The sequence below is a fragment of the Sabethes cyaneus genome, chromosome 1 (genome assembly GCF_943734655.1).
Source record: "Sabethes cyaneus chromosome 1, idSabCyanKW18_F2, whole genome shotgun sequence".
NCBI classification, from domain to species: Eukaryota; Metazoa; Arthropoda; class Insecta; order Diptera; family Culicidae; genus Sabethes; species Sabethes cyaneus.
The window spans coordinates 6,798,086-6,823,081 of NC_071353.1; the positions used below are offsets into that span (position 1 = coordinate 6,798,086).

A 24,996-nucleotide genomic window follows, 5' to 3' on the forward strand; every position below is an offset into this window, starting at 1 on the left:
TGACGTTGGAGGTCTCCCTGACACTTTGTTGACATCACAAAATGGCCCAGCGCAGAGTTTTATACGCTATTAAGCGACCAGTTGGATAACCCGAAAAAAAGGAAAAAAAAGTAATCCAGGAGTAGATTGAAGATCATAGGAATAGGGATTCCAACAATTAGAAATATTAATTTATTTATTTACTTTTCAATCGGGTTTTCAACCGGTGGTTGGTTCGCCCCATCAATTATGAATAAATTTTACCTCATTAAAAGCTATTCTGATCCCTGACCAAAGTCACCAAAAAGAGACCGAAAACCTTAACCCTCCAACGAACAGTTTCGTACCAGAGAATGTAAAAGGTACCGCGAGAGCGCTGATGATTCTTACCAAAGGATTTAACAAGTTAATAGATCTCGGCTACGATGGCACATTCAACATCGTGCTCAAGCACCCGAGTTACAGATCATCTACTTTTGTAGCAAAGCTATTTGCAAGATGATAGGTGTCAAACTATGCTATGCTAAAACTATTTGCAAGATGATAGGAGCTTGACTACTCTCCCTTCAATGAGGAAGCTAGCCAAAATAATCGCTGTGCTGTAACCAGACGAAAATCCGTTTGTTTCCAAGAGCCTTCCTAGAGGAACAGTTTGGATTCCGCAAGACGGTTCAACACCCTGGCAGGTGTACCCCAAGGAAGTATCCTGGGACCAGTTCTGTTAGCTATTAGCTTTGTTAAGTTTCACGGCGATAATCCTATTTTGGCTACTTTATTTGTGAAAAATTCAAGTTAGTGTGGCATTTTCGTTTGAACCCAAATTGATTAGGTCAGTGGACTAGTTGAGTGTTGCTGTCATATATATGATCGAAAGCACAGCCACAGCCCGTCCCAGATTCAAAAGCTAAACTGATAGCCTGGGACAATATCTTACAATCATCTTCATATAAGTAGATAAAGAGGAAAAGGGATTTGTGCTAATTTACTTGAACACTGCATTCAAATTTCTTTATTCCAAATTGTGTCTATACGATTTTTTTCGGATGGTCACAAACCAGAATCCCTCTCTTTTGTGGATCAACAGAAAAATCTACACTCGATTATATTTATAATTTATTTTAAAGTTTCTGTCCTCGGTAGGAGTTTTTTTATCCGCTGCATTACTTTTAACATATACACACACATCTGCAACGGCATGAGTTGATATTTGTTTCACTATTTTTAAAAAAAATCGAAATTTCAATAACTCTGCATCCTAAACACTGCTCGTATTTTATTGTTGGTTAATTTTAACTTTAATCATGCAATTAAGTGAAAGCTACTCTATGCTAAGACTACGCTACTACAAGTGCTCGTCCGTAACCGTTGCTAGTTGTTCTCCGACCTCCGGCAGTCCGAGAGCGAAAATGTTGCAGTTTGCTTGCTTGCGGCAGAAGTGCGCGTAATATTATTAGGGTGATAAGGAACGTCGATTGATGATATTTATCTATTAATTCAGCTTTCAGCGGGTGGTGATGAGATTTAATCGTTCTATCAACACTGCGAATGAGTGTTCATTCTTCTAAACTGCTGTCACAGCAGTGCTGCTTGGTATCACATTCGAGAAACAAAGCCTAATTTAATTGGGTGATCTCAACCGTATGTTTTAAAACCAAAGTTTACCTTTTGTTCAACTTTTAAAATAATTAAAAAGAAATCATAATCTTGTTGTTGAGCTTTTTGCTTGTTTCGTATAAAAATAAATAAGATTTTAACGTAAACTACCGTCAGGATACGAAATGATTTTAAAATACTGGGCTGCTGCTTACAGCTGAGGTAAATCTCAGGCTTGCAATTTAGTCGGCGTGATCGGGCGAGTCTTAACTTCCTTCTGGTCGGGCCACTTCCAGGTGACCGGCATGGCAGTTTCGTAGTTGAAATTATACAAGTGGGACTTAATGTAGGACAGCTTGTCCTCTGGTTCCGGATAGGTGGATGCAAGACCTACAAAAACAAAATCCAACTTCAATGGTTAAAATCCTAAAAAAATACATCGGCATCAACTACCTTTTTGATACGCAAACTTGGTCACTCCAACCGCTATGTCAAGGGAACATTCACGAATGGCTCCTAGGGGAGGATAAAGAGAACCCTTGTCAAGATCTTCCTGTGCAACCTGGTCGGCGACAGCCTGGGCAGCAATCAAAAACATATCCTCCGGGATATGATGCGTTCCGGTGACAATGACGCCCAGAGCTACTCCTGGGAAAATGTACGCATTGTTACCCTGACCGGTGTAGAAAGTTTTACCTCCGTACTGAACCGGTGGGAACGGCGAACCCGAAGCAAAAATGCAACGACCCTGAAAAAAATAACAATTTGAAGTTCTGTCCTCAAGCCCAATTAGCGCGAACAAACCTCGGTATTATCGTAGGCAGCTTGCGCTGTACATTCGGCCTTGGAAGTGGGATTGGACAGTGCGAAAATGATAGGACGATCATTATTCTTGCCCATCGCTTTAAGAATCTCCGGCGTAAAGGCACCACCAGCGGCCGAAGCACCAATCAGCACAGACGGCTTCACCTCGTTGACCACTTCGGCGAAATTCTTCACCGGTCGATGATCCTTAACGTAGAATGCCTTATGACCACCCATGTGACCCTCGGGGCGATTTTTCGCCAACAAGCCGTCGATGTCGAACAGCCAAATCTTGTCACGGGCCTCCTGCAAACTGCAACCCTCTGCTTGCATAGCCTTCACCACCAGGTCGGCAATACCGATCGCCGCCTCACCTGCCCCTAGGAACAGGAACGTATTCTCCGAGATTTTCCTCCCGGTGACGCGCTTCGAGGCCAGTAGACCGGCTACTGCAACCGAAGCTGTTCCCTGGATGTCGTCGTTGAACGTACAGTACGTGTCCCGGTATTTGTCCAGAAACCGGAAGGCATTGTGGTTACCGAAGTCCTCGAACTGAATTAGGGTATTTTGTCCGTATCGCTTCACAACAGCCTGCATAAATTCATCAATGAATTCGTCATACTCTTTACCTTGCACACGCTTATGCCGTAGTCCAATGTAGAGGGGATCCTCTAGCAGGCTCTGGTTATTAGTACCGACGTCAATCACAATCGGCAGACACTGATGCGGTGGGATGCCGGCTAATGCGGTGTAGAGAGCTAGCTTACCGACTGGAATGCCCATTCCACAGGCTCCCAAGTCTCCCAAACCCAAAATACGCTCCCCATCGGTTACCACGATAGCTCGCACATCCGGTTCTGGCCAATTCCGCAGCACATCGTATACGTGACCTCGATCGTTGATCGTCACGAACAGCCCACGAGGTCGTCGATAGATCAAACCGAACTTCTGACAGGCCAACCCAACCGTCGGCGTATAGACGATCGGCATCATTTTCTCCACGTCCTCCGAGATCAACCTGAAGTAGAGTTTTTCGTTTCGGTCCTGTAGATCTACCAGATACAGATACTTGTTCAGATCCTCCTGGTAGCGTGAGATCGAGATCCGACACAGTTCCAGTTGTTCCTCCTGGGTCTTGAAGCGAGCCGGTTGCAATCCGTGAATGCCCAGGATTTGCCGTTCCTCCAGGGTGAAGGCTAGGCCCTTGTTCAGCCGAGGATCACGCAGATGGTCGATGCCCATCACCATCGACGGTACGATGATGTCACCGGTGACCTCGTGGTACTCGCGTGCCATTACCGAGGCGGCCGCCTTCGCAAGGGTCTTCTTCGGCGACGAGGTGGCCGCCGACGAGATGCTTTTCAGGGCATTCGAGGCACCGTTCAGGCTGTGGAACGGGACAGAAGGAGAATAAATGTGCACTGTTAATGTTTGTTTATATATTTTGTTATTAGGTATGCTTTTTATATTAAATTCCAATATAGAACAAAATTCGATTGTGAAAATCTAGAAGCTTGTGAAGACATATTTTCTCAACATATTTTCTGTCAAATTTCAAAATTGATCGAACGGCAAACAGGAAATCTGGCCTTTTGCAAGACAATGTACAAAATCCTGATTAAGTTCGAAAGAGTCTTCCTGGAGGAACAGTTTGAGTTCTACTAGAGAAGCTGCATCCTTGAACTCAATCGAGTTTCCAGCGTTATCGAACGAACAGTATCTTAGATGACAGCAATTGCGGTTTTGAATAGTGACAAGGCTTTCGAAAATATCTGACACTATATCCTGGAATTCAAGCTTCATCGATACAATTTCCCTATGTATTTGATGAAAATCATCAGAAGCTATCGCTCAGGCAAAATACTGGTTTCCTTGAATAATGTCTATTATCGAACATTCAACACCCTGGCAGGTGTGCCCCAAGGAATTATCCTGGGGCCCGTTCTGTTAGAAAGTTTTGTATAAACGTTGCACTCAACGATTGATCATTTTTAAAACAAAATCTAACGGCAGCAGGTTTTGGATGACCAAACACGTCGTAAAGGTGCTGGAGGAAAGTGACGAAAACCGTTCTCTTTAACAACCTCCCGAAAATAAAGAACAGCAAGGTCCAGGGTGCGAGATGGTTAGACCAAATCGAACTAGTGACTTGCACCTTCTGCGACGCTTGGGAAATTGGCGATGAGTGTCACAGGACCGAGTAGAACTTTGGAGAAGACTACAACAGCACGAGCCACACTGGCTCTGTGCCGAATAACAACAAGAAAGCGACACGATTCAGTCGAGTAACATCGACACAGTGAAATAAAAAGAAGATTGTCAGCCTTGCCCTGGCATTGACCCAGATGTCACTATTATTTTGAGAGCTAGCCAATAGAAAGCGCTAACTATGTATCCTGGTATTTATACCATAGGGGATTTGCCTGTAATGTGTAATGTATTTTGTTTACATATTATTTGGGTAGTTGCCACTAGCGTGTAACGAACACAGACAGAAAGTGTCGGAGTTTGGAGATGGAATGAGTAATCAGTCGAAGACGGCGCACCACAAGTTATTACATTGGCGATCTAATGCCAAATCGAACCTTCGGGATGTATTTAGAGGTAAAATATGTATTACATAACAGCGCAGTATAGTTTGACCGCCCGTAAGTTACCCGAGATTGATCTAGATCAGCTCAAATAGCACAAAGAATCACCAGAACGATGCTTGGAAATAGCAGATCATTCTTAGTGTGCATGTTATGGTGATCCAATTCTGTGTGATAATCAATAGCAAAGCTGGACACGTACAATGCACGTTAACTTGTGAGGGAAAGAAATGTTAGTCTGACACTTGCTGCTACTAGAGACCAAGGAATTTTCTGCGTCATCCACAATTGACACCGGAAGGAATTGTAGGTTGTGAAGTTTGAAGCAGCGTTGCGAAGCCCACACTCATGTGGTCTAATTTTCTCATACACGCGTACCTATTTTAACGATCTTAATCATCCCTTTCGGACTCTCACTCTTATTTATTGATGCACTGCGACGAGTTTTTGCGAGTGTGTATTTAGCTAACAGCTACGATCGTCGCTTTAGTGCGTCACTGCAGCTCGAGCTGCTGATGCCGATTACTCGCGAAAGCTTGCACTGCCGCCCGTGAGTAGAATCGAGGACGAAGATGAAGAAGAAAAGGAAAAGTATTGCAAAATCTGTATCTCAGTGCGGCACTAATCCTCACGGGCAGCTGAATTTTCACGAGTTATTTGACTCGCGAGTAAGGTATGTAAAACGACGACATGAGGCTGTGCTTTCGTGAGTGAGTAGGTACCAGAATGTCTGCACACAGCAATGGCGGCTGTTTGTTTTACGCTTACATGAGCGTAAAACGTTGAATGCTATGCTTCTCATTCTCTCTTGCGCGAGAGTAGACCTCTCGTTGACCTCTCACACGATTTGCAACATTGGTTTGAAGTACGTCGCGCGCTTAATCAGGGGGTTGAGGAGTTTTTCTTTTGTTTAGTCCGTTGTGGTTCAAATGCTCATTATTACCTGCAATCTACAGGGCATGGCAGGAGAAGTGGACTCGTATCCCATTATAATTGGCTCCGATTATAGCTTGGTTCCATCCGTAGATCCCCCACACACTTAACAAAAAGCACCGAGTTCGGCAAAATTTTGCTGAAATCTCCACAGCTGACTGTTCGGTAAAATTTTTTATGTTACCAAACGTTACTAAAGATCCGTAAACGTCGATATACACCATCGATATTTTTACCGAACATTCGGCTGTTGAGATTTCGGCAAAATGTTGCCGAACTCGGTGCTTATTTTTAAGTGTGCAGGTTATATAAAAATGGAGCGGTGCAGCTTTGTGTGAAAGTACCGACTAAGCATTTGGAAATACTTATGGTCAGGTTGCTTAAGCCACACCATTTTCTAAATTGGTGGATTAAACCTTGCAATAGCTTCCAGTGTTCAACAGATCATATAGACGGATTTCACGCCAACTCGTCTATGTAGTTGGCAGCACCCTCTCAGAATTCAATGAAACTTTCTTGCAACGATTTCATGTAAATAAACAACTTTGCATACTTAGTTTTCCCACAATCACATAGTAATCTATCTTTGAAAAAATTTCATGAATTTCTGAGTTGGCGTTTTTTGGGAAATCGATTTTTAGTTTTTAAAATACGGTTTTTTTTCAGTGTAGAAATTAATTTTTAATTTTTTCACTATTTTTTATGAAAATTCAGAACATTTTTTAAAAGTAACTCATACAGCATTTTTTTGTAGGTCCTATAGTTTTCGAGTAAATTTTTTTGTAAAAAAAGAGAAAAAAATGCGCCCTTTCCAAAAGTTAGTCTAGACCAATTTTGGAAAAACTAAGTATGCAAAGTTGCTTATTTACATGAACTATATATACACACAAAGTTTCATTCTGAGATCATCAGCCTATAGTAGCTTGCAGCCCGATGGGATCACAAAGTAAACGTAATTAAAATATTTGATGAACAGTAACGGTCCCCGGTTGCTTCCCTGCGGAACTCCAGATTGTTTGCGAAAACAGTACGATTCAGTTGAGCCTAATTTAACTGATAGTAGCCGATTTGTTAGGTAAGGTAAGGTGTGGTCTGAAGCCAGCAGACGAAGCAAACCGGAGCCCCCAAGCGACTCAGTTTCCGGAGAAAAATTTGGTGGTCAATCCGGTCAAAAGCACCTTCAAATCTTTGTATATGTATATACGTATATTAGGATTGAAACGGGAAAAGTCCATGGCCAATTCGTATCAAGGCTACCCGGTGAGAGGGCCATGGTCAACGTATATTAAGATTGAAAAATCAGAGGGGTTGTGTACAAGACACGACCGCATATATAGGTGACGCAGGACTACGTAAGTCTCTTTGTAGTGATAGTAGCATGTATTCATGCGTGTAATCATTCGATTCTTCATGTATACATGCTATATGCAACATATATACATGCTACATGCGTTGTATGTAACATTTATCAAAGTAGTAACATTGCATACATTCAATTCTCAAAAGATTGTGAATTTGAAAACAATTTAACAAAATCAAGAACACAAACTGTTGCTTTCCTGCTACCTTAGTGAAATTAAAGATTGTTTTTATTACCCATGGATTCCCACGTTGGAGGGATTTTACCAATTCAATCCTATTTTATCAACAGCACATCTTTTAGCTACACTTCTAATGAAACGGCAAGCATGCGTATTCATAAAGAGTCGTATTATAACCGAACACTACAGCTGTAGCACATTTTTCCAACACAGATATCAAATTCGCCTAGGTTTAATCGTCTCGCAGTAAAGAATTTGCGATCTGTTGGGACAACGAACTTGTGTCATTTTTTCTGGCACACTTCCCTAACACAAACATCAAATTGGACTAGGTTTAATCGCGTTCGTAAGAAATCTGTTGGCACGAGGCGGCTCTGTCACTCTCTCTGGCGTACTTCCCAAGCAAGGACATCAAAATGGTCTTGGTTGAACCGCGGTGTTAAGAAATCTTGTTGAAATGAGGAAGCTTTGTCACTTGTTTTGGCTTACTTCCCAAGCACAGATATCAAATTGGTATAGGTTTAGATCATCGTAAAGAATCTTCCAACCAATCACGAAGCGAGAATTCTGGTAAAACATGGGTTCATTATTTTCAATTTTTCAATAGTTCAACATCAAGAATCCATACTTTTCTACATTTGGGTCAATTCTTAGAAGATTTTCCGATCGATTGGTGTAAGAATATTGAAAATCGATCGGAAAACCACTGAGCTATTAGCGCTCAAAACCTTTCATTTTTCGTGACGCTCGCATTTTTCGATTTTTTGGAATGACACCCTATCTCAAAACTTGCCGTAAGACGTAGTCCTACGTCAAAATGTAATATATATGATTGACCTCAGTTCAAGATCAAGACTAAAAAACACGAGGTTTGGGATGGATTTCCGTTATAAATACGGCGCACTAGCTCTTTGGTTCCGAGGGTTGGGAAGCGGGTGTGACTTTATGGTTTAAAGCTTCTGTCGACTACCGCGAACGCCCAGGTCGTTCTGCGCTCAATTTACTTACTGTTGACTTGTCTTGGGATTGCGCATAACTGGCAGGGGGATGAAAGATGAAATTTGTTCCGGTTTGGGTCGGCCCCTGATAAGTTGATAACCACTGATGGTTCGAGATTTGTTTTGCTATTGATTCATTTGTGGTTATTTGTGCTGGAGAATTGATGGTAGTGCGCTGTTGTGGACTGGGTTGGGTGGGGTTGACGAGATCTGCATTTCTTCACTATACAGTGGGATTTCGAATTTTGCATGGTTAGATTTTGGCATGCCTCGATTTTTGTAACAAAAGTATCCGTTTTTGGCAACACAAAATATTTCACTTCCAAAAAATGCTTAAATATCAGTTAGTTTTTGCATACACGCTTTAAATAACGAAAAAATAATGCCCTCAGTGTGTTCGTGAAAAAAATTGCTGTTATACATAGAACAATAACATTTATATTGCCGTAGGACTACGTCTTACCAGAGGTTGCCAAAAATTATTTGCACCGGACAAATAGCTCTTGGCGTACTTTTGAAACATATAATGGTTGCAATTATTGATTAATAATGTTAAGTCAATTTCTAACCCTTTGAAATTCAATTTTTGCATGTCAAAAAAGGGATTACCTACGAATGGTCGAAACACAATTGGCCGAATCACGAATGGCCGAAACACAAATGGTCGAAATAACAAATGGCATAATATATCCAATGGTCGAATCACAGAAGGCCGAAACAAGAATGGCCGCACGTCATATTTGGTCGAAAATTTTTACGGCCTTCAACCTGCACAAACGTTGGGTGCATGCTGTCCTTATTCGCTGCCGCTTGTTCGGACTTAACCTATCTATCAGTAAACCTAGGAAAATGTATGCACCTAAATAGTAGTGGTTTCTGCGGGGAGGCTGCCTCCGTTTTTATTATCTTAGTGCTGTCAAGTTACTACCAACGTCTAGTCTCATAGTAACATAACTTTTGGGCAAACAACGGTTAAATTTCAACATTCACAATGCTTTGTAGGAAAAGTGTGTGAAAAAACACCCAAAAAAGATTTTCGCATGTTTTGCAATTGATTATTTTGTGTACCAAATGGAATCAAAGAGGTCGGGTAAAAGCGTATAAGCTTGGTTTTGGACCTCTATTTCATCACACAGACAAATTTAAGGTGAAAAAATTTACTCAAAAATGTGTATTAAAGAAAAATCATATACTTCCTTTGGCAAAAAGATAGGTATACGTTTAAACTTTCCAATGCTTCAAAAAGATTTAAAATTGGATGATCCGATCAAAAGCTATGGCCAAAAAACAAAACCTTTTTCATAACTGGTGACATTCCCCTATGAGTAATTCTCGCTGAAACGGGGCCACTACTGACACGAGGTCTTCAAATATTGAAACTTTTGCGCTTAATTGGTTGAAAATGGTTAAAAAATTAGAATTACACTTTTAATACCTCGAAATAGTGGACCCCTCGTTCGCCAAGGGGCCTAACAGTTAAAAAAAAAGTTGAATTTTGAGCAAACCTTGAGATCTATATCATGTGATATTTCATAAATTTATCTTGAAACAACTAACAAATAGCCCGGTTCTGGAAATAAGAACAGGGCTTTCAAATGGAGTAAAAAATTTTTTGGCGGCCATCTTGGATTTGGTCGCCATATTGGATTTTATCTAAAAATCGCCGTTTTCACCATGAGCCCTCCAACCGATTTTCATTTTAAGAGCACCATTGGAAAGATGAGAGAAATGCTATAAGAAACATTCATAAAATTAGGTGTGCAATGACATTAACTGAATAAAACAATCAGTTATTTGTAGCAAGGTTCACAATTTTCATATAATTATTGTGATATTTCCAAAATTCGCTATGAAACAAACTACAAACGACACGGTTTTGTAAAGAAGAGAGACAGTGCTTATAAACGAAGTGAAAAAAAATTGGCGGCCATCTTAGATTTGGCCGCCATGTTGGATTTTATCAATAAATCGACGTTTTCGTCATGATCCCCCCAATTGATTTTAATTTTAAGACCACCATCGGAAAGCTGAGAAAAAATGCTATAAGGAACATTCATCAAATTACATGTGTAGTGGCATTAAATAAACGAAACAAATAATTATCTGTATCAAGGTTTACAACGCTCATATAATGGAATATCTTGCTACAGAAAATTAGTTGCTTTATTTAGTTAATATCATTGCACACCTAACCTGCTGAATGTTCCTTATAGCATTTTTTCTCAACTTTCCGATGGTGGCCTTAAAATTGAAATCGGTTGGGGGGGATCATGGCGAAAATGGTGATTTTTCGATAAAACCCTACATGACGGCCAAATCCAAGATGGCCGCCATTCTTTTTTTCACTTCGTTTATAAGCCCCGCCTCTCCTGTTTACAAAATCGTGTCGTTTGTAGTTTGTTTCATAGCGGATTTTGGATATATCACAATAATTATATGAAAATTGTGAACCTTGATACAAATAACTAATTGTTTTATTCAGTTAATGCCATTGCACACTTAATTTGATGAATGTTTCTTATAGCATTTTTTCAGCTTTTTAACGGTGCTTATAAAACGAAAATCGGTTGAGGGGCTCATGTTGAAAACGGCGATTTTTTTGTGAAATCCAGTATGGTGACCAAATCCAAGATGGCCGCCAAAATTTTTTTTACTCCATTTGAAAGCCCTGTTCTTCTTTCCAGAACCGGGTTATTTGTTAGTTGTTTCAAGGCAAATTTATGAAATATCACATGATATAGATCTCAAGGTTTGCTCAAAATTCAACTTTTTTTTAAAAATAGTTAAGCCCATTGGCAAACGACGGGTCCACTATTTCGAGGTATCAAAAGTGTAATTCTTATTTTTTAACCATTTTCAACCAATGAAGCGCAAAAGTTTCAATATTTGAAGACAATATTCGTGTCAGTAGTGGCTCCGTTTCAGCGAGAATTACTCCTATAGATTAAGCGACCAGCTGGATAAACCGAAAAAAGAAAAAATAGGACATTTACAGTTCAGTTCACTCCAAGCAAGAGTACCTAGTAACACACCAAACTTTTGCTTGCACATCCCGACAATTCGAACTATTTACACTTCAAGTTAACAAAATCGCTAAAAGATTTGGCAATCAACTATCGCCAATGCAATAACAGTGTTTGGGAAATGTTTGAGGATAGCCAAAAAAATCAGAGGGGTTGTGTACAAGACACGACCGCATATATAAGTGACGCAGGACTACGTAAGTCTCTTTGTAGTGATAGTAGCATGTATCCATGCTTGTAATCATTCGATTCTTCATGTATACATGCTATATGCAACATATATACATGCTACATGCGTTGTAAGTAACATTTATCAAAGTAATAACATTGCATACGTTCAATTCTCAAAAGATTGTGCATATGAAAACAATTTAACAAAATCAAGAACACAAACTATTGCTTTCCTGGAACCTTACTGAAATTAAAGATTGGTTTTATTACCCATGGTTCCCCACGTTGAAGGGATTTTACCAATTCAATCCTATTTTATCAACAGCACATCTTTCCACTACACTTCTAATTAAACGGCAAGCATGCGTATTCATACAGAGTCGTATTATAACCGAACACTACAGCTGTAGCACATTTTTCCATCACAGATATCAAATTCGCCGAGGTTTAATCGTCTCGCAGTAAAGAATTTGCGTTCTGTTGAAACAACGAACTTGTGTCATTTTTTCTAGCACACTTCCCTAACACAGACATCAAATTGGACTAGGTTTAATCGCGTTCGTAAGAAATCTGTTGGCAGTTGGCACGAGGGGCTTTGTCACTCTTTCTGGCGTACTTCCCAAGCAAGGACATCAAAATGGTTTAGGTTTAATCGCGGTGTTAAGGAATCTTGTTGAAATGAGGGAACTTTGTCACTTGTTTTTTTTTTTTTTTTTTTGTTTTTTTAACTAACCCTCCGCTCACCCCCGTTACCAAAAAGCTCACACAGAGAGCCCCCTGGTATCGGACACTTACAGAAACCTCAGCTTAGAAGAGAACTGGACAACACACTAAACAAAGAAATTAATTTAAGCTGAGGAAAACATAAAGAGGATACATAAAATTATTTAAAAACTATTTAATGGGCGCCCAGTGGAATTTAATATTCCTTTTTAAGGGGCCCAGTATAACTATAACTAATAATAATTCTGATTAAGCTACTGGTAGAGAGAAGTTAAATTTAATTTACGATTTACTTTACATAGGCATGGTTGATACGCTCAAATTATATAATTGATTATGTTTGTCTTAAAATATTGTTTAATTTTGTATTTATACAGATCGATGTTGGTGATTTGTTTTAATTCGTTAGGCAGAGCGTTGTAAATTGAAGGACCAAAAAATGAAATTCGCGTCTGACCAAGATTTGTTGTGGCTCTATCACGCTGTATGAGATTTGCTCGTCGGGTATTTTGCAGTCTATTACCAGTGTTTAAAGACATATTATGGTGATAGTCTGGTTGATGTAAAACTTTCTGCATGTGAATAGCAGTTTGCATATCACGTAAGGCTAAGATGGGTAAAACTGTGTGGCTATTATTTGTGTAGAGTTGAACCGTTGGGTAAAGTATCGGTAGTTGAAATATTATTTTCAAGCACCTGTTTTGCAAAACTTGTATTTTCTTAATTTTCGATTTACTGGCGTGGCCCCACACGAGAACTAGATACTGAATTTGGGAGTGAATACAACCATAGTAGAATTTTAATAATACGTGTTTAGGAACGAAGTAGCTAACTTTTCTCATTGCGCCGGCTAATGATGAAATTTTTTGCTGCATATGTTTGATTTGCCGGTCCCAAGACAACGTTGCATCAAGGTAAACACCCAGATACTTGAAATCATCTACTTTTTCTATAGATATTTCGTTGACGCATAGGTTAACGTGATCGGCGGGTTTTTTCCTAGGTGAGTGGAAAACCATATATTTTGTTTTCGTTAAGTTGAGTGACAGTAAATTAGCATCAAAATAGTCAGAAAGAACTTTTAAATCATGCTCCATCGACGATATCGCACTGCCGATGTCAACGCAAGGATAAAATAATGCCGTATCATCTGCAAATAACCTTGGTATCCCTTTCAAGTTTAAATTGCCAATGTCGTTGATGTAAATCAAAAACAACAGTGGACCGATATTGCTACCCTGAGGCACCCCTACATCAATTTTGTGGAGTGTGCTACGTGCATCACCAATCGTTACAAATTGCATTCTTTGTGTTAAGTAACTGCGAATGACATTGCTTGCCACTCCTCTTATTCCATATAATTCCAGTTTCTTTAAGAGAATATTGTGATTCAAGGTATCAAAGGCCTTTTTAAGGTCAAGGAATAACCCTCCAACAAGTTTCTTCGATTCAATTTCGCTGACTATGTAGTCTATTAGCTCTGTTATAGCTGTCGTAGTCCCACATTTCTGCCTAAAGCCGTATTGGAATTTGTAAAAAACATTGTTTGCCTTCAAAAAATCTAATAATCGAGCTACAAGTAGTTTTTCTAGGATCTTGTTAAAGACCGATAGTGTAGATATTGGACGGTAATTACAGGCATCTAAAGTGTTTCCTGCTTTAAAAATTGGTACTACTCTAGCAATTTTTAAACAGTTGGGATATTCACCAGTATCAAGAATTTTATTGAAGGCTTGACACAAAATGAACGCAAATGCTTGGGGATTACCCTTTATTACTCTTGCTGGAATGTTATCCGGGCCTGAACTCTTATTAACATCTAATTCTTTTATTAGAGTAGTAACTTCATTAATACTTGCAGGGCGTAAAAAGATTGTATTAGAGACGCATCTAACGTTGCTAGTAGGACTAACGTTCAAAGGATTTGATATGTTACGCGCAAGATTGGTGCCAATATTAGAAAAATAATTATTGAAAATTTCGCAGACGTGCTGCGCATCAGAAATTTTACTTCCATTTTGAGATAAATTTGTTGTTTCCTTTCCTTTTTCCCTCCCAAAGATTGTGTTTATATTTTTCCAAAGTTTTGAGTGACAAGTAGTACTCAGAAGCGTTTTATAATATGATTTCTTGTTTTGTTTTTTTGTGGCTTCAACTTTTCTTGTCACATGATTTAGCATTATTCGAAGGTTCGCGTCGTAAGGGTTTCTTTTTACTTTTTTTAGATATTTTGTTTTAATCTTCATTAGCCTCCATAATTCAAATGTCATCCACGGACAGTATTCATTTTTAGCAGTTATTTCAGTCGTAAATGTTCTTGTGCACAAAGTAAGCAACTGATTGTATTTCGCAATTATTTCTGAAAAACAATTTTCAACATTATCCACGCATACAATACTGTTCATATAATCATTAAACATCGTAGTTAGCCTCACATTATCAATAATTCTTTTAGTAAGAACCTGTTTTTGTCGTCTCCCAGCAAGATTTATTGAAGTCAAAATTTGCGAGTGATCACTTACGTTGGTGGCAATCGTATCATTGCGTAGACGGTAAGCGTCACTTGTTCTACATATTACATGGTCAAGAACATTATTACTGGCTGGCCGAGTAGGAATTGAATTTGAGCATATGAAGCCATATGATTCCAATAAATTTTTATATTTAATCACAACATTGTTGCCAATCAGATTGACTGGGACGTTTACATCTCCTACAATGAAACATGGCGTGTTCTTTTTTGCATCATGCAACCAACCTTCCAAGACGTCATAAAATCTATGAAAATCAAAGGAAGGTGGTCGATAGACACCAATAACATCGAAGGAAGACCCATCGATAGTAAGCTCAACGTGAATGGTGTGCAATCCATCCAAAGAACAATTATTTTTAATGTTATGCATTATTTTGTTGTTAACGTACAACGCCAGCCCCCCATGAGATGATTCCCTGCATGAGAATGTGGACTGAAAACCGGGAATTTCAAAAATTGAAGCACTATCCGCTCTCACCCATGTTTCGCCAATTACAATTACATCCACTGTTATATCACAATCGTTTAAAAAATAGAGTATGTTATCAAATTTTCCCAATTCATTCATTCCGCGAATATTCCACTGAAGTATCCGTAAGCTTCTACCATTACCATGCTGATATTGTGTTTTAAAATCGTCTATACTCTCGTGAAGATTATTTTGTATTTGTGGAGTATCCATTTTATAATGTTGGTTTACAAATTTTTTTTAGCATTTATAACTTTTATTATTTTAATTTTTTTTTCAGTAGTACTTCTTATTCTTTTTGGAGAGGGAGATGAAACGGACAAATTTATTAAACGTGACATAAAGTTTTTTAGATCCACTCGATTTTTTATGATTTCAGGTTTGCTACTCTCATTCCTTTTCACAAGTACAACACCGCCCCTACCAGACCAGACATATTTTATATTATGTTTTTTCTGAGATTCGCGAAGTTCCTTGATAATTTCTAATGAAAGCGGCGTTAGCTCGTCACGAATTGAAATAGTAGTAGCTTTCCCATTTAGTAAAAGTGAAGGGTCAATTGACGTTGAAAATAACTGTCCCTTCAATTTCTTTTTGTTAAAAATCTCTTCTTTTGCCTCTGCGTTTTTGAAGACAACTCTAATCGGAACTAGAGGATTACCAGATTTAGTATTTGCAAAAATTCGACTAGATGATGCGACTGAGTCAATCCCTGACGATGCTCCAAGGGAGGCTAAAGTTTTCCCTACAAGTTCGGAGGTATTCTCATTGGTTGTAACTGGGATGTTTTGGCTTACTTCCCAAGCACAGATATCAAATTGGTATAGGTTTAGATCATCGTAAAGAATCTTCCAACCAATCACGAAGCGAGAATCCTGATAAAACAAAGGTTCATTATTTTCAATTTTTCAATAGTTCAACATCAAGAATCCATACTTTTCTTCATTTGGGTTAATTCTTAGAAGATTTTCCGATCGATTGGTGTAAGAATTTTGAAAATCGATCGGAAAACCGCTGAGCTATTAGCGCTCAAAACCTTTCATTTTTCGTGACGCTCGCATCTTTCGATTTTTTGGAATGACACCCTATCTCAAAACTTGCCGTAAGACGTAGTCCTACGTCAAAAGCTCGATCAGGGGAAATCGAAAATCGCTGTGACGGCAAAAAGTAAGAATCAATCTCGTCTTTTCCGAGATGTCGCAAACAATTTGGGCTCGGAGTGTTGTTTACAACCGTGTATCGAGTAAAAATAAACATCCGGTTCGGCTTATAAGAAGGTAGTAGTGACTCCGAATGGCGACGATAAACAACAGAACAAGGCGGCCAAAACAAACGATCTAGGATGTTCGATTACGTGATAATGGACGACGAAACGTACGTCGAGGCAGACATCTAACAGCGTTCTGGTCAGCAGGTTTTATACCGCAACCAGAAAGGAACATGTTTCAGACATTTTCAAGCATATGAAACTGTCGAAGTTCACTAAGAAAAAATTTGTTTCGCAGGCTATCAGTACCTGTATTAAGTATTAACTAATCTCATTATCGTTAAAATTTCAATTACTGGCACATTTCGAAAGTTGTAGGTACGCACACTCGCATCGTGCGCCTGTGCCAAAAAAGATGACTGCCAACTTTGACTTGTCGCCCGGTCAAGACCGGGCATCGAACTAGTTGTTACTATATTGAAAGGTAGCCGACCGAAGCCGCTAAACACAAACCCTCAAGGATTGTTGTTAAATTTTATAAAAAGAATTGCTTTTGATTGGCGATCTAAAGACAGACTACGAATTTTCTTTTGCATTTAATTTATAACTCGCATTAGATAGTTTACCCGGCTTTTACAGCAAAAGCCTGTGTTTGTTTTGTTAGATATTATTTAAATTTTTCGACCGCGTAATGCGGTTGCCATGAGCTCATAATTTGTTTACTATCGTTACTGTTCACAAACACAACTGTGTTTTTGTTACCGCTACCCTATCAATCAGAGTATAGCTCTTGGAACCACAGTAGTTTATGACTAGAATCAAAGACACAACATTCGCTGGAAAAAATCGCCCATACTGGAAACTGTCGTTGAAGTTCCACTTGAGCTACCAAGATCTAGTTCGTACTGCCTTTTCCAACTGAGCAATCATCTAATTTTTACCATCCAATTGGCAACTACCAGCTGGTGCAAACCAGTAATAGAAAGAAAAATAAGAACAGGCGAGCGCGACCAAATCCGTCATTACCTCCCTCACTACGCTTCGGTTGAAACCGGCGGGACGGACGCGGCAACACTGTCAGGCGCCCTAAAAATAGATCGCAACCTTGTTTGCAATTCGCAAACTACTCCCGTTCTGGCACCCGTTGTTTGGTGTGAATAGCTACGAGAGGTTAAAGGGCCACCAAGATCGAGGTCGCAGCCAGGTTGGTTCCGCTTGCCAGGAGGCAATCTTAAGTATTTGTTCCGGAAAATAACCAGGCACACTCTCTGTTGGTACCTCCATTAGCTTAATTTGCGTCCCATGCTGTGTGGTGTCGACTGATTAGCACCATCATATGACAATCATGACTGCTGTTGCGATAAGCGATAAACATCCCCATTATTATTTGCCAGTGGCGATGGTCTCCACTGTATAGTTTGTGAACCGGTTTTAGCTAGTCCGTTGCTCACACATCGTTATAGGTTAGCTTGGCTAAGAAATTAGGCTCATCACTCATCGAAAACGGCGAAACGTCAAAGTATGTATCAGTTTTCGTACAGCGCAAACGCACCGCCCCCGCCAAATAACGAACGCATACGCACCGTCCACCCCCTCGTCTACCGAACGCGTCATTGGCCCATGACAAGGTCAACTTTTCATCAAGATAAAAACCACCTAACCTAACCGTTGTTCCGCGGACGAAAATAGGTCGTTCATCGAGTGCAACCTCCAGCCGCCAATGACAAGTGGTTCACTGGAATATCCAATTATACGACCAGCAATCCGCCGCCTATAATGAAGCTCTCACATGACTCGTACGGAAGTGCAGCACCACCAACAGCTGCGCTGAAAATTGTGTCAACGCAATGCCAACGGTGGTGCCATCAATGTCAACAGTGCCAGTGGTTTGTATACAAATAAACAAGCCACGAAGAACACTCCGTCGACTGCGCATACATTCTCACGTTCTCTCCAAACCCGAGGGGCAGAACTATAATGCTCATTCGCGAGTGTTTCATTGAAAAACTTTGCAAATTGGACACAGAATTGGATGGCTTTCAACTGTTACGTCACCTCAAGCGAATCTATCTTTTTTTTGCCACAATAGATTTCGTTCCGAATTACATATCTGCCGAAGGGGTTATTCTGCAAATTTCATTCTAAGGGGGTCCAGTATTTTTCCACTTACACGCACACATTCGCGTAACTCAGCCATGGGATAGCGAAAAATGTATTCTTGAAAAAGGTCAATGCTACGTGGTGTGGTGGATGGATGGGTCTTCGGGTCCCCGTTCTGCTCGGTTTTCAACGCAAATGAAAAGGTTTTCATTGATCGACTTACATAACCTGTCGTGCTAGCATTTTTCCTGGGTTTTCGTCCTAGATTTTCCTTGGCAAAAATTTGCTCGGTTGCTGTTTTCGTTCAGGTCAAAGTTCTGTCACACTCCAGGTGCGACCGTATCCGGATTGATTTTACGCAACGTGTGCTGCCGGAACCACACCGAAACCGTAAAACCCGCTAGCTTGCTGGGCCAAACCGACACACGGTTCACGACGAACAAGGACAAGAAATTCACTACAGAATTTCACTACCGCGATACCCGAAAATCGAACCAAACTCACTCACTGGCTTTGTCTTTCTACCGACTGGCTGACTGGCGGTGAGATGTCTCTGCTGCTGCTGCTGCTGCCCGACCGCGGTTCGGTTGGGAAACGGGGATAAATTTCGAAGGGCGAAAATGCTCATAAAACCACTCTCCGAGCGGTCCGGTCTGCCCGTGTGCGAGCTACCCATCATGATGTTTGCATACATGCGATGTTGTGTGTGCTTTGCGCCAATTCTCCTCTCTCTCTCGGTCTCGGCTCGAATCAAGCGGCGGCGCTGACGTACCGTTGCGTTGTTGTACAGCAAAACCAGAATCCGCGTGGTTCGTTCGGTTCGGTTCGGTGTGTGCTATCCATTCCGTTCCATCATCAGCTGATGGGGATGATTCACGGTGGTTGCCTTATTCCGTCGGTGACGTCACTCGATTTTACGCCGCAAACTACTACTTTAGAATATTACTCCAGGGTTTGACGTTAGACCTTGGGACTACGACTTCAGTAAAGATATGATTCAAACCGGAAACCTTTAAACGTATATGTTTGTAACAATTCATTTGGTTCGACAATGTAACTTCCTTCGGGATTTGTTTACATTCACTCATGTCCCGTTACTTTCGGAGAGTGCCACAGTTAGTACGCACGAGATCTAGTAGGTTTGATTTCTTTTTCCATCGAAACGATATACAGAGAAAGAGAGTTTCCTTAAATAAACTTTATAGCGTTTTTATTCGCCCTGCTCTCCGACTCGGGACGGATCTCGCGCATTATATTCTCCCTGATAATTTTATCGGAGCAACACTGTGCTGTGCCGCAGATCAGATGATGATAGGCCCTCGGCCTGATTGTCGGTCGGTCTCTTATCTATAACACAACGCATGTTGCAAACGATACCTACCTATTAGTGCTTGTGTGTGGGGTGCAATTTGTTATTTGTTTCCGACAAAGTGTAAATAGAATATCATCATGCAAGTAATCTGACCTTGATGGGACTTTCGATAGGTATAGACCTACTCGAGGTGACGGTTTGTCGATGTAGAGGGCTAGTAAATCGTACACTGGACAGTCAGTTTTTGTTTGTGACACATGCAGACCAGCCTTAGATAACGGCAAATCACTTCTCCGAACAAGCAATTGACATGGCTTCAAATAACGGAATTGTATGAGTTGGTCATATTCATATATGTATCAGCTTCAATTGTTTTCTTTATCAAATGTGGAAGGGTATTCAACAGTGGCTGGCAATATAAAACGGTTTTCTCTTTTGGGATGGAATGAACGCATGAAAACAATATTTTTTTTTTTTTAAATGAATTAATAATTAATAGATTAATACAAAACATGAACCTGACACAAAAAAAGGTTGGTCAGAAAATATCAATCCCGCAATGTTCATGTCGTTTTACACATGCAGGATTTTTTGAACCTCTAATGGTTAAGGGGATTCGGTATGAAATGGGGAGAGTGTGGCCTAGAAAAAGCGTCATACATAGCTCTCAAGCCCCTACCTAGCACCTCCTCGCAGATCTACGTCAAACGAGGACGATTGATGACCTTACCTTGAAATACTTCATGTACTTACTGGAGCAGCTAAGCTGCAAGTTTGGGCCTCTGCTGTTCCCCAGGTGAGGGGCGATTCAAACAGCGTCTGTCTCTAAGCGAGCGCCTAAATATGTAACGCTGTGTCACGCAAGCTATACCTAAGATAACAGACCCATCAGCGGGATGTAGGTATCGTGGTGACTCCGGTAAGTTAGTATACCGAAACTCGTAGTAAATGATTACTACGAACAACGAAAATGGAAATACGGAATGGATCAATTGGTATAGAGCATGAAGAACAAATGCCGGTAGAGTAGTTGGATGGCCTTATTTGCCCTACTTAAAAAAAGGTCTTCTACTCGAGTATAAAAACTATCGAGATAATCGAGACATTGCTCAATTCTGCCTAATAAGGTGCTCTCCTGTCTTCTGTTTTAAAAACGTGTCTTCGTTACCGGAATCTTTCGTCGGCGAGTTTTCGCTTAGCTGGTTTTCGTGAGGGTTGTTCAGCGTCGGATCAGATGTTTACCCTGCGTCTTACTTACTTTAGCAGCCGAGAGCCCGGGTGGCTCTTGTCGTATCAAGAATTCCTCTCCTTTGTACTCGGTCCTGGGCTACTCGTCGCGTTTTGCGTCTCGACACATGCAATTCGGCTTCAACCTGGTCGAGCCATGTAGCACGTTAGGCTCCTCTATTCCTGGTACCGATGGGGTTCTTGAAGAGACCGGACGGAAAAGAGACGGATTTCACTGCACAGTTGTTCGGCATCCTTGCGACATGGCCGATCCACTGTAGTCTTCCAGCTTTCGCCAGATGTGCGATAGGGATCTCTCCAAGCAGTGCCTGTAGCGCGTGATTCATACATCTCTGGCACTCTTCGTTTTCCGTTTGTATTCCGCCAAAAATAGTGCGCAATACCTTTCATTCAAATGCTGCTAGTGCACGTATGTCTTCCGTAAGCTACTGTCTCAAGTCCGTAGAGGACTACCGGTCTGATTAGCGTTTTGTACATCGTCAGCTAATATACGAACTCATCAACCACTTCCAGTAAATCGCCGTCAATAGTCACTGTCCGTGGGAGGCAAACGTTACTTTCTCGGGAGCCTCTTCCTACCATATATTTGGTTTTCAACGGATTGATTTGTAACCCTATCCTCCTAGCCTCCGTTTTTAGTCTGGCGTAGATTGCGTCCGCCGTCCCACGGTTTCTAGTAATGATGTCGAGGTCGTCTGCAAAGGCTAGGAGTTGGCTACTCTTGCTGAAGATCGTTCCTCTCGTTTCGATGCCCGCTCGCCGGATCACGCCTTCAACAGCGGTATTGAATAACATACAGGACAATTCATCCACCCTCTGCGCGATTCGAAAGGACTTGAGAGTGTCTCCGAAACGCGCACGTAGCGCATCGCTCGCTCCAGACTAGCTTTGATCAGCCGCGTCAGTTTGTCCGGAAATCCGTGTGACTTGTGCATTATCTGCCATAGCTGTTCTCGTTCAACTGTATCGTATGCTGCTTTGAAATCCACGAAAATATGACCCGTGGACACGTTGCACTCTCGACGTTTCTGGAGGATTTGTCAAAGAGAGTAAAAATTTTGCCACTGGCCCCCGTAAATCCCGCCTAATACTGCCCTACGAATTCTCTTGCTATTGGGAATAGACGACGCGAAAAAAATCATGCCGCTGTAATTACAGCAATCTAGCCGGTCGCCCTTTCTGTAGATGGGACAAAGCACACTTTCCATCCACTTCTCCGGCACCAAAATCCTACAAATTATCCAATTAAGTGCCGTTGCTAGCTGTTCTTGGCCAATTTTGTAGAGCTGTTTCCGGCGGCTCCATTATTCCTAAGCTGACGAATTTCACTCCGAGGTTAACTTCCGTTGCGTCTCCTGCTGCTTGGCGCCGCAGCAACTCTTAAAGATGGGTGGAAAGGCATTAAGACCGCCATTGGTAGTACTGCTCTAGCGGCACTAGGTACAATGAATCCTAACCGAAAAAACGATTGGTTCGACGGCGAATGCGAGCAATTATTGCAGGAGAAGAATGCAGCAAGTACGAGAATCCTGCAACACCGTACGAGGGCGAATGAGGAGCGATATAAACAAGCACAGAACAGGCAAAACTCGGTCTTCCGGTGGAAAAAGCGCCAATAGGAAGAACGAGATCGCGAGGCGATGGAAGAACTGTACCGTGCTAACGATAAACGGAAGTTCTACGAGAAGTTAAACCGTTCGCGCAAAGGCTATGTGCAGCAGTCCGATATGTGTCGGGACTCAGACGGTAATCCTCTCACGAACGAACGTGCGGTGATCGAGAGGTGGAAGCAGTATTATGTTGCGCACCTTAACAACGATATAGCTGAACATGAAGGTGACGATATGGCAATAGATCTTGGAGCACGTGCAGAAGACGACAGAATGCCAGCCCTCGACCTCCAGGAGGTAGCAGAAGAGATCGGTCGGCTGAAGAACAATAAAGCGACTGGGGCTGATCAGCTACCCGGCAAGCTACTGAAATACGGTGGTGACACACTGGCTAGAGCGCTGCACTGGGTCATTGTCAAGATTTGGGAGGAAGAGCTACTACCGGAGGAGTGGACGGAAGGCATCGTGTGTCCGATCTACAAAAAGGGCGACAAGTTGGATTGTTGTCATTACCGCGCAATCACACTGTTGAACGCCGCCTACGAGGTACTCTCCCAACTTTTATATCGTCGACTATCACCATTTGGAAAGGAGTTCGAGGGGCAATATCAAGCGGGATTCATGGGTGCCCGTGCCACCACGGATCAGATTTTCGCGCTTCGGCAAGTGTTGCAGAAAAGTCGCGAATACAACATGCCCACGCATCATTTATTCATCGACTTCAAATCGGCGTACGACACGATCGATCGAGATCAGCTATGGCAGATTATGCACTACTACGGATTTCCGGATAAACTAACGCGATTGATCAAGGCGACGATGGATCGAGTAATGTGTGTTGTTCGAGTATCAGGGGCAGTCTCGAGTCCTTTTGAATCTCGAAGGTGATGGGCTTTCATGTTTGCTATTCAACATCGCTTTGGAGGGTGTGATAAGAAAAGCGGGGATAGACACGAGTGGCACGATATTCACGAAGTCCGTCCAGCTTCTTAGCTTCGCTGACGACGTTGACATTATTACACGTACCTTTGAGAGGATGGCGGAAACGTACATCGGACTGAAAGCTGAAGCCAAACGGATTGGACTTGTCATTGATGTATCAAAAACAAAATACATGAAAGGAAGAGGTTCTAGAGAAGTGAATGCTGACCTCCCTCCCCGGATTCATTTAGACGGTGATGAAATCGAGGTGGTAGAAGAGTTCGTGTATCTGGGCTCACTGGTTACCGCAGACAACGACACCAGCAGAGAAATACAAAGACGCATCATGGCAGGATATCGTGCCTACTTTGGACTCCGTAGGACGCTGCGATCGAACAAAACTCGCCACCGCACGAAGTTAACAATCTACAAGACGCTGATTAGACCGGTAGTCCTTTACGGCCATGAGACATGGACTATGCTCGTGGAGGACCAACGCGCCCTTAGTGTTTCCGAACGGAAGGTGTTGCGCACCATCTACGGCGGAGTGCAGATGGAAGACGGAACGTGGAGGAGGCGAATGAACCATGAATTACATCAGCTGCTTAGGGAACGACCCATCACTCACATCGCAAAAATCAGTCGTCTGCGATTGGGCTGTGCATGTCGTGAGGATGTCGGACGACTGCCCGGTCAAAAAAGTTCTAAATAACGATCCGACTGGAACGAGAGGGCGGGGCGTGCAGCGAGCAAGATGGATCGATCACGTGGAAGGCGACCTGCGGACCCTACGTAGACTACGTGGCTGGCGAATTGCGGCCATGGACCGAGTGGAATGGAGACGACTTCTTCGTACAGCAGAGGAAACCACGGCCTGGAGCTGATTAAGTAAGTAAGTAGCTTTGTGCGGCGGCGTATGCTCCTTGCTCGATTTCCAGCTGGCGGTTCGGCGGATGTCGGCGGTGCCCAGAGATCCCAAATATACGAACTCATCAACCACTTTCAGACCAAACCTCGTGTCTGGCCTTGAAATGGCATATACACTCAACTTGCTTTTTACGCAAAAGATACGTCCCGCGTAAATCAAAACCGCGTAAAAACCCGATTTAATCCACCTAGTGGTGAAAGGAACCTTTGTTATACGGTCTTACTTGCTATTTGAGATAGAAATCGACACGTCTTCGAAACATAATTCATCTATTGGTTAACGTTGCGTGGTGCGTTGGTTTTCATTAAATTT

The 24,996-nt window shown here is 41.7% G+C and overlaps 1 protein-coding gene across 1 annotated transcript; it reads right to left on the reverse strand.

The window, feature by feature from the left end:
- Positions 1-1,008: 1,008 nt before the first annotated feature.
- LOC128732925 (NADP-dependent malic enzyme-like) lies at positions 1,009-19,183 on the reverse strand. The gene is made up of 4 exons (XM_053826390.1): positions 18,889-19,183; positions 2,377-3,763; positions 2,026-2,320; positions 1,009-1,962 (listed from the first exon to the last, which is right to left on the reverse strand). Exons 1-4 carry the CDS (start codon positions 18,906-18,908, stop codon positions 1,802-1,804), a joined length of 1,863 nt encoding a protein of 620 aa, XP_053682365.1. The 5' UTR covers positions 18,909-19,183; the 3' UTR covers positions 1,009-1,801.
- Positions 19,184-24,996: the final 5,813 nt, after the last annotated feature.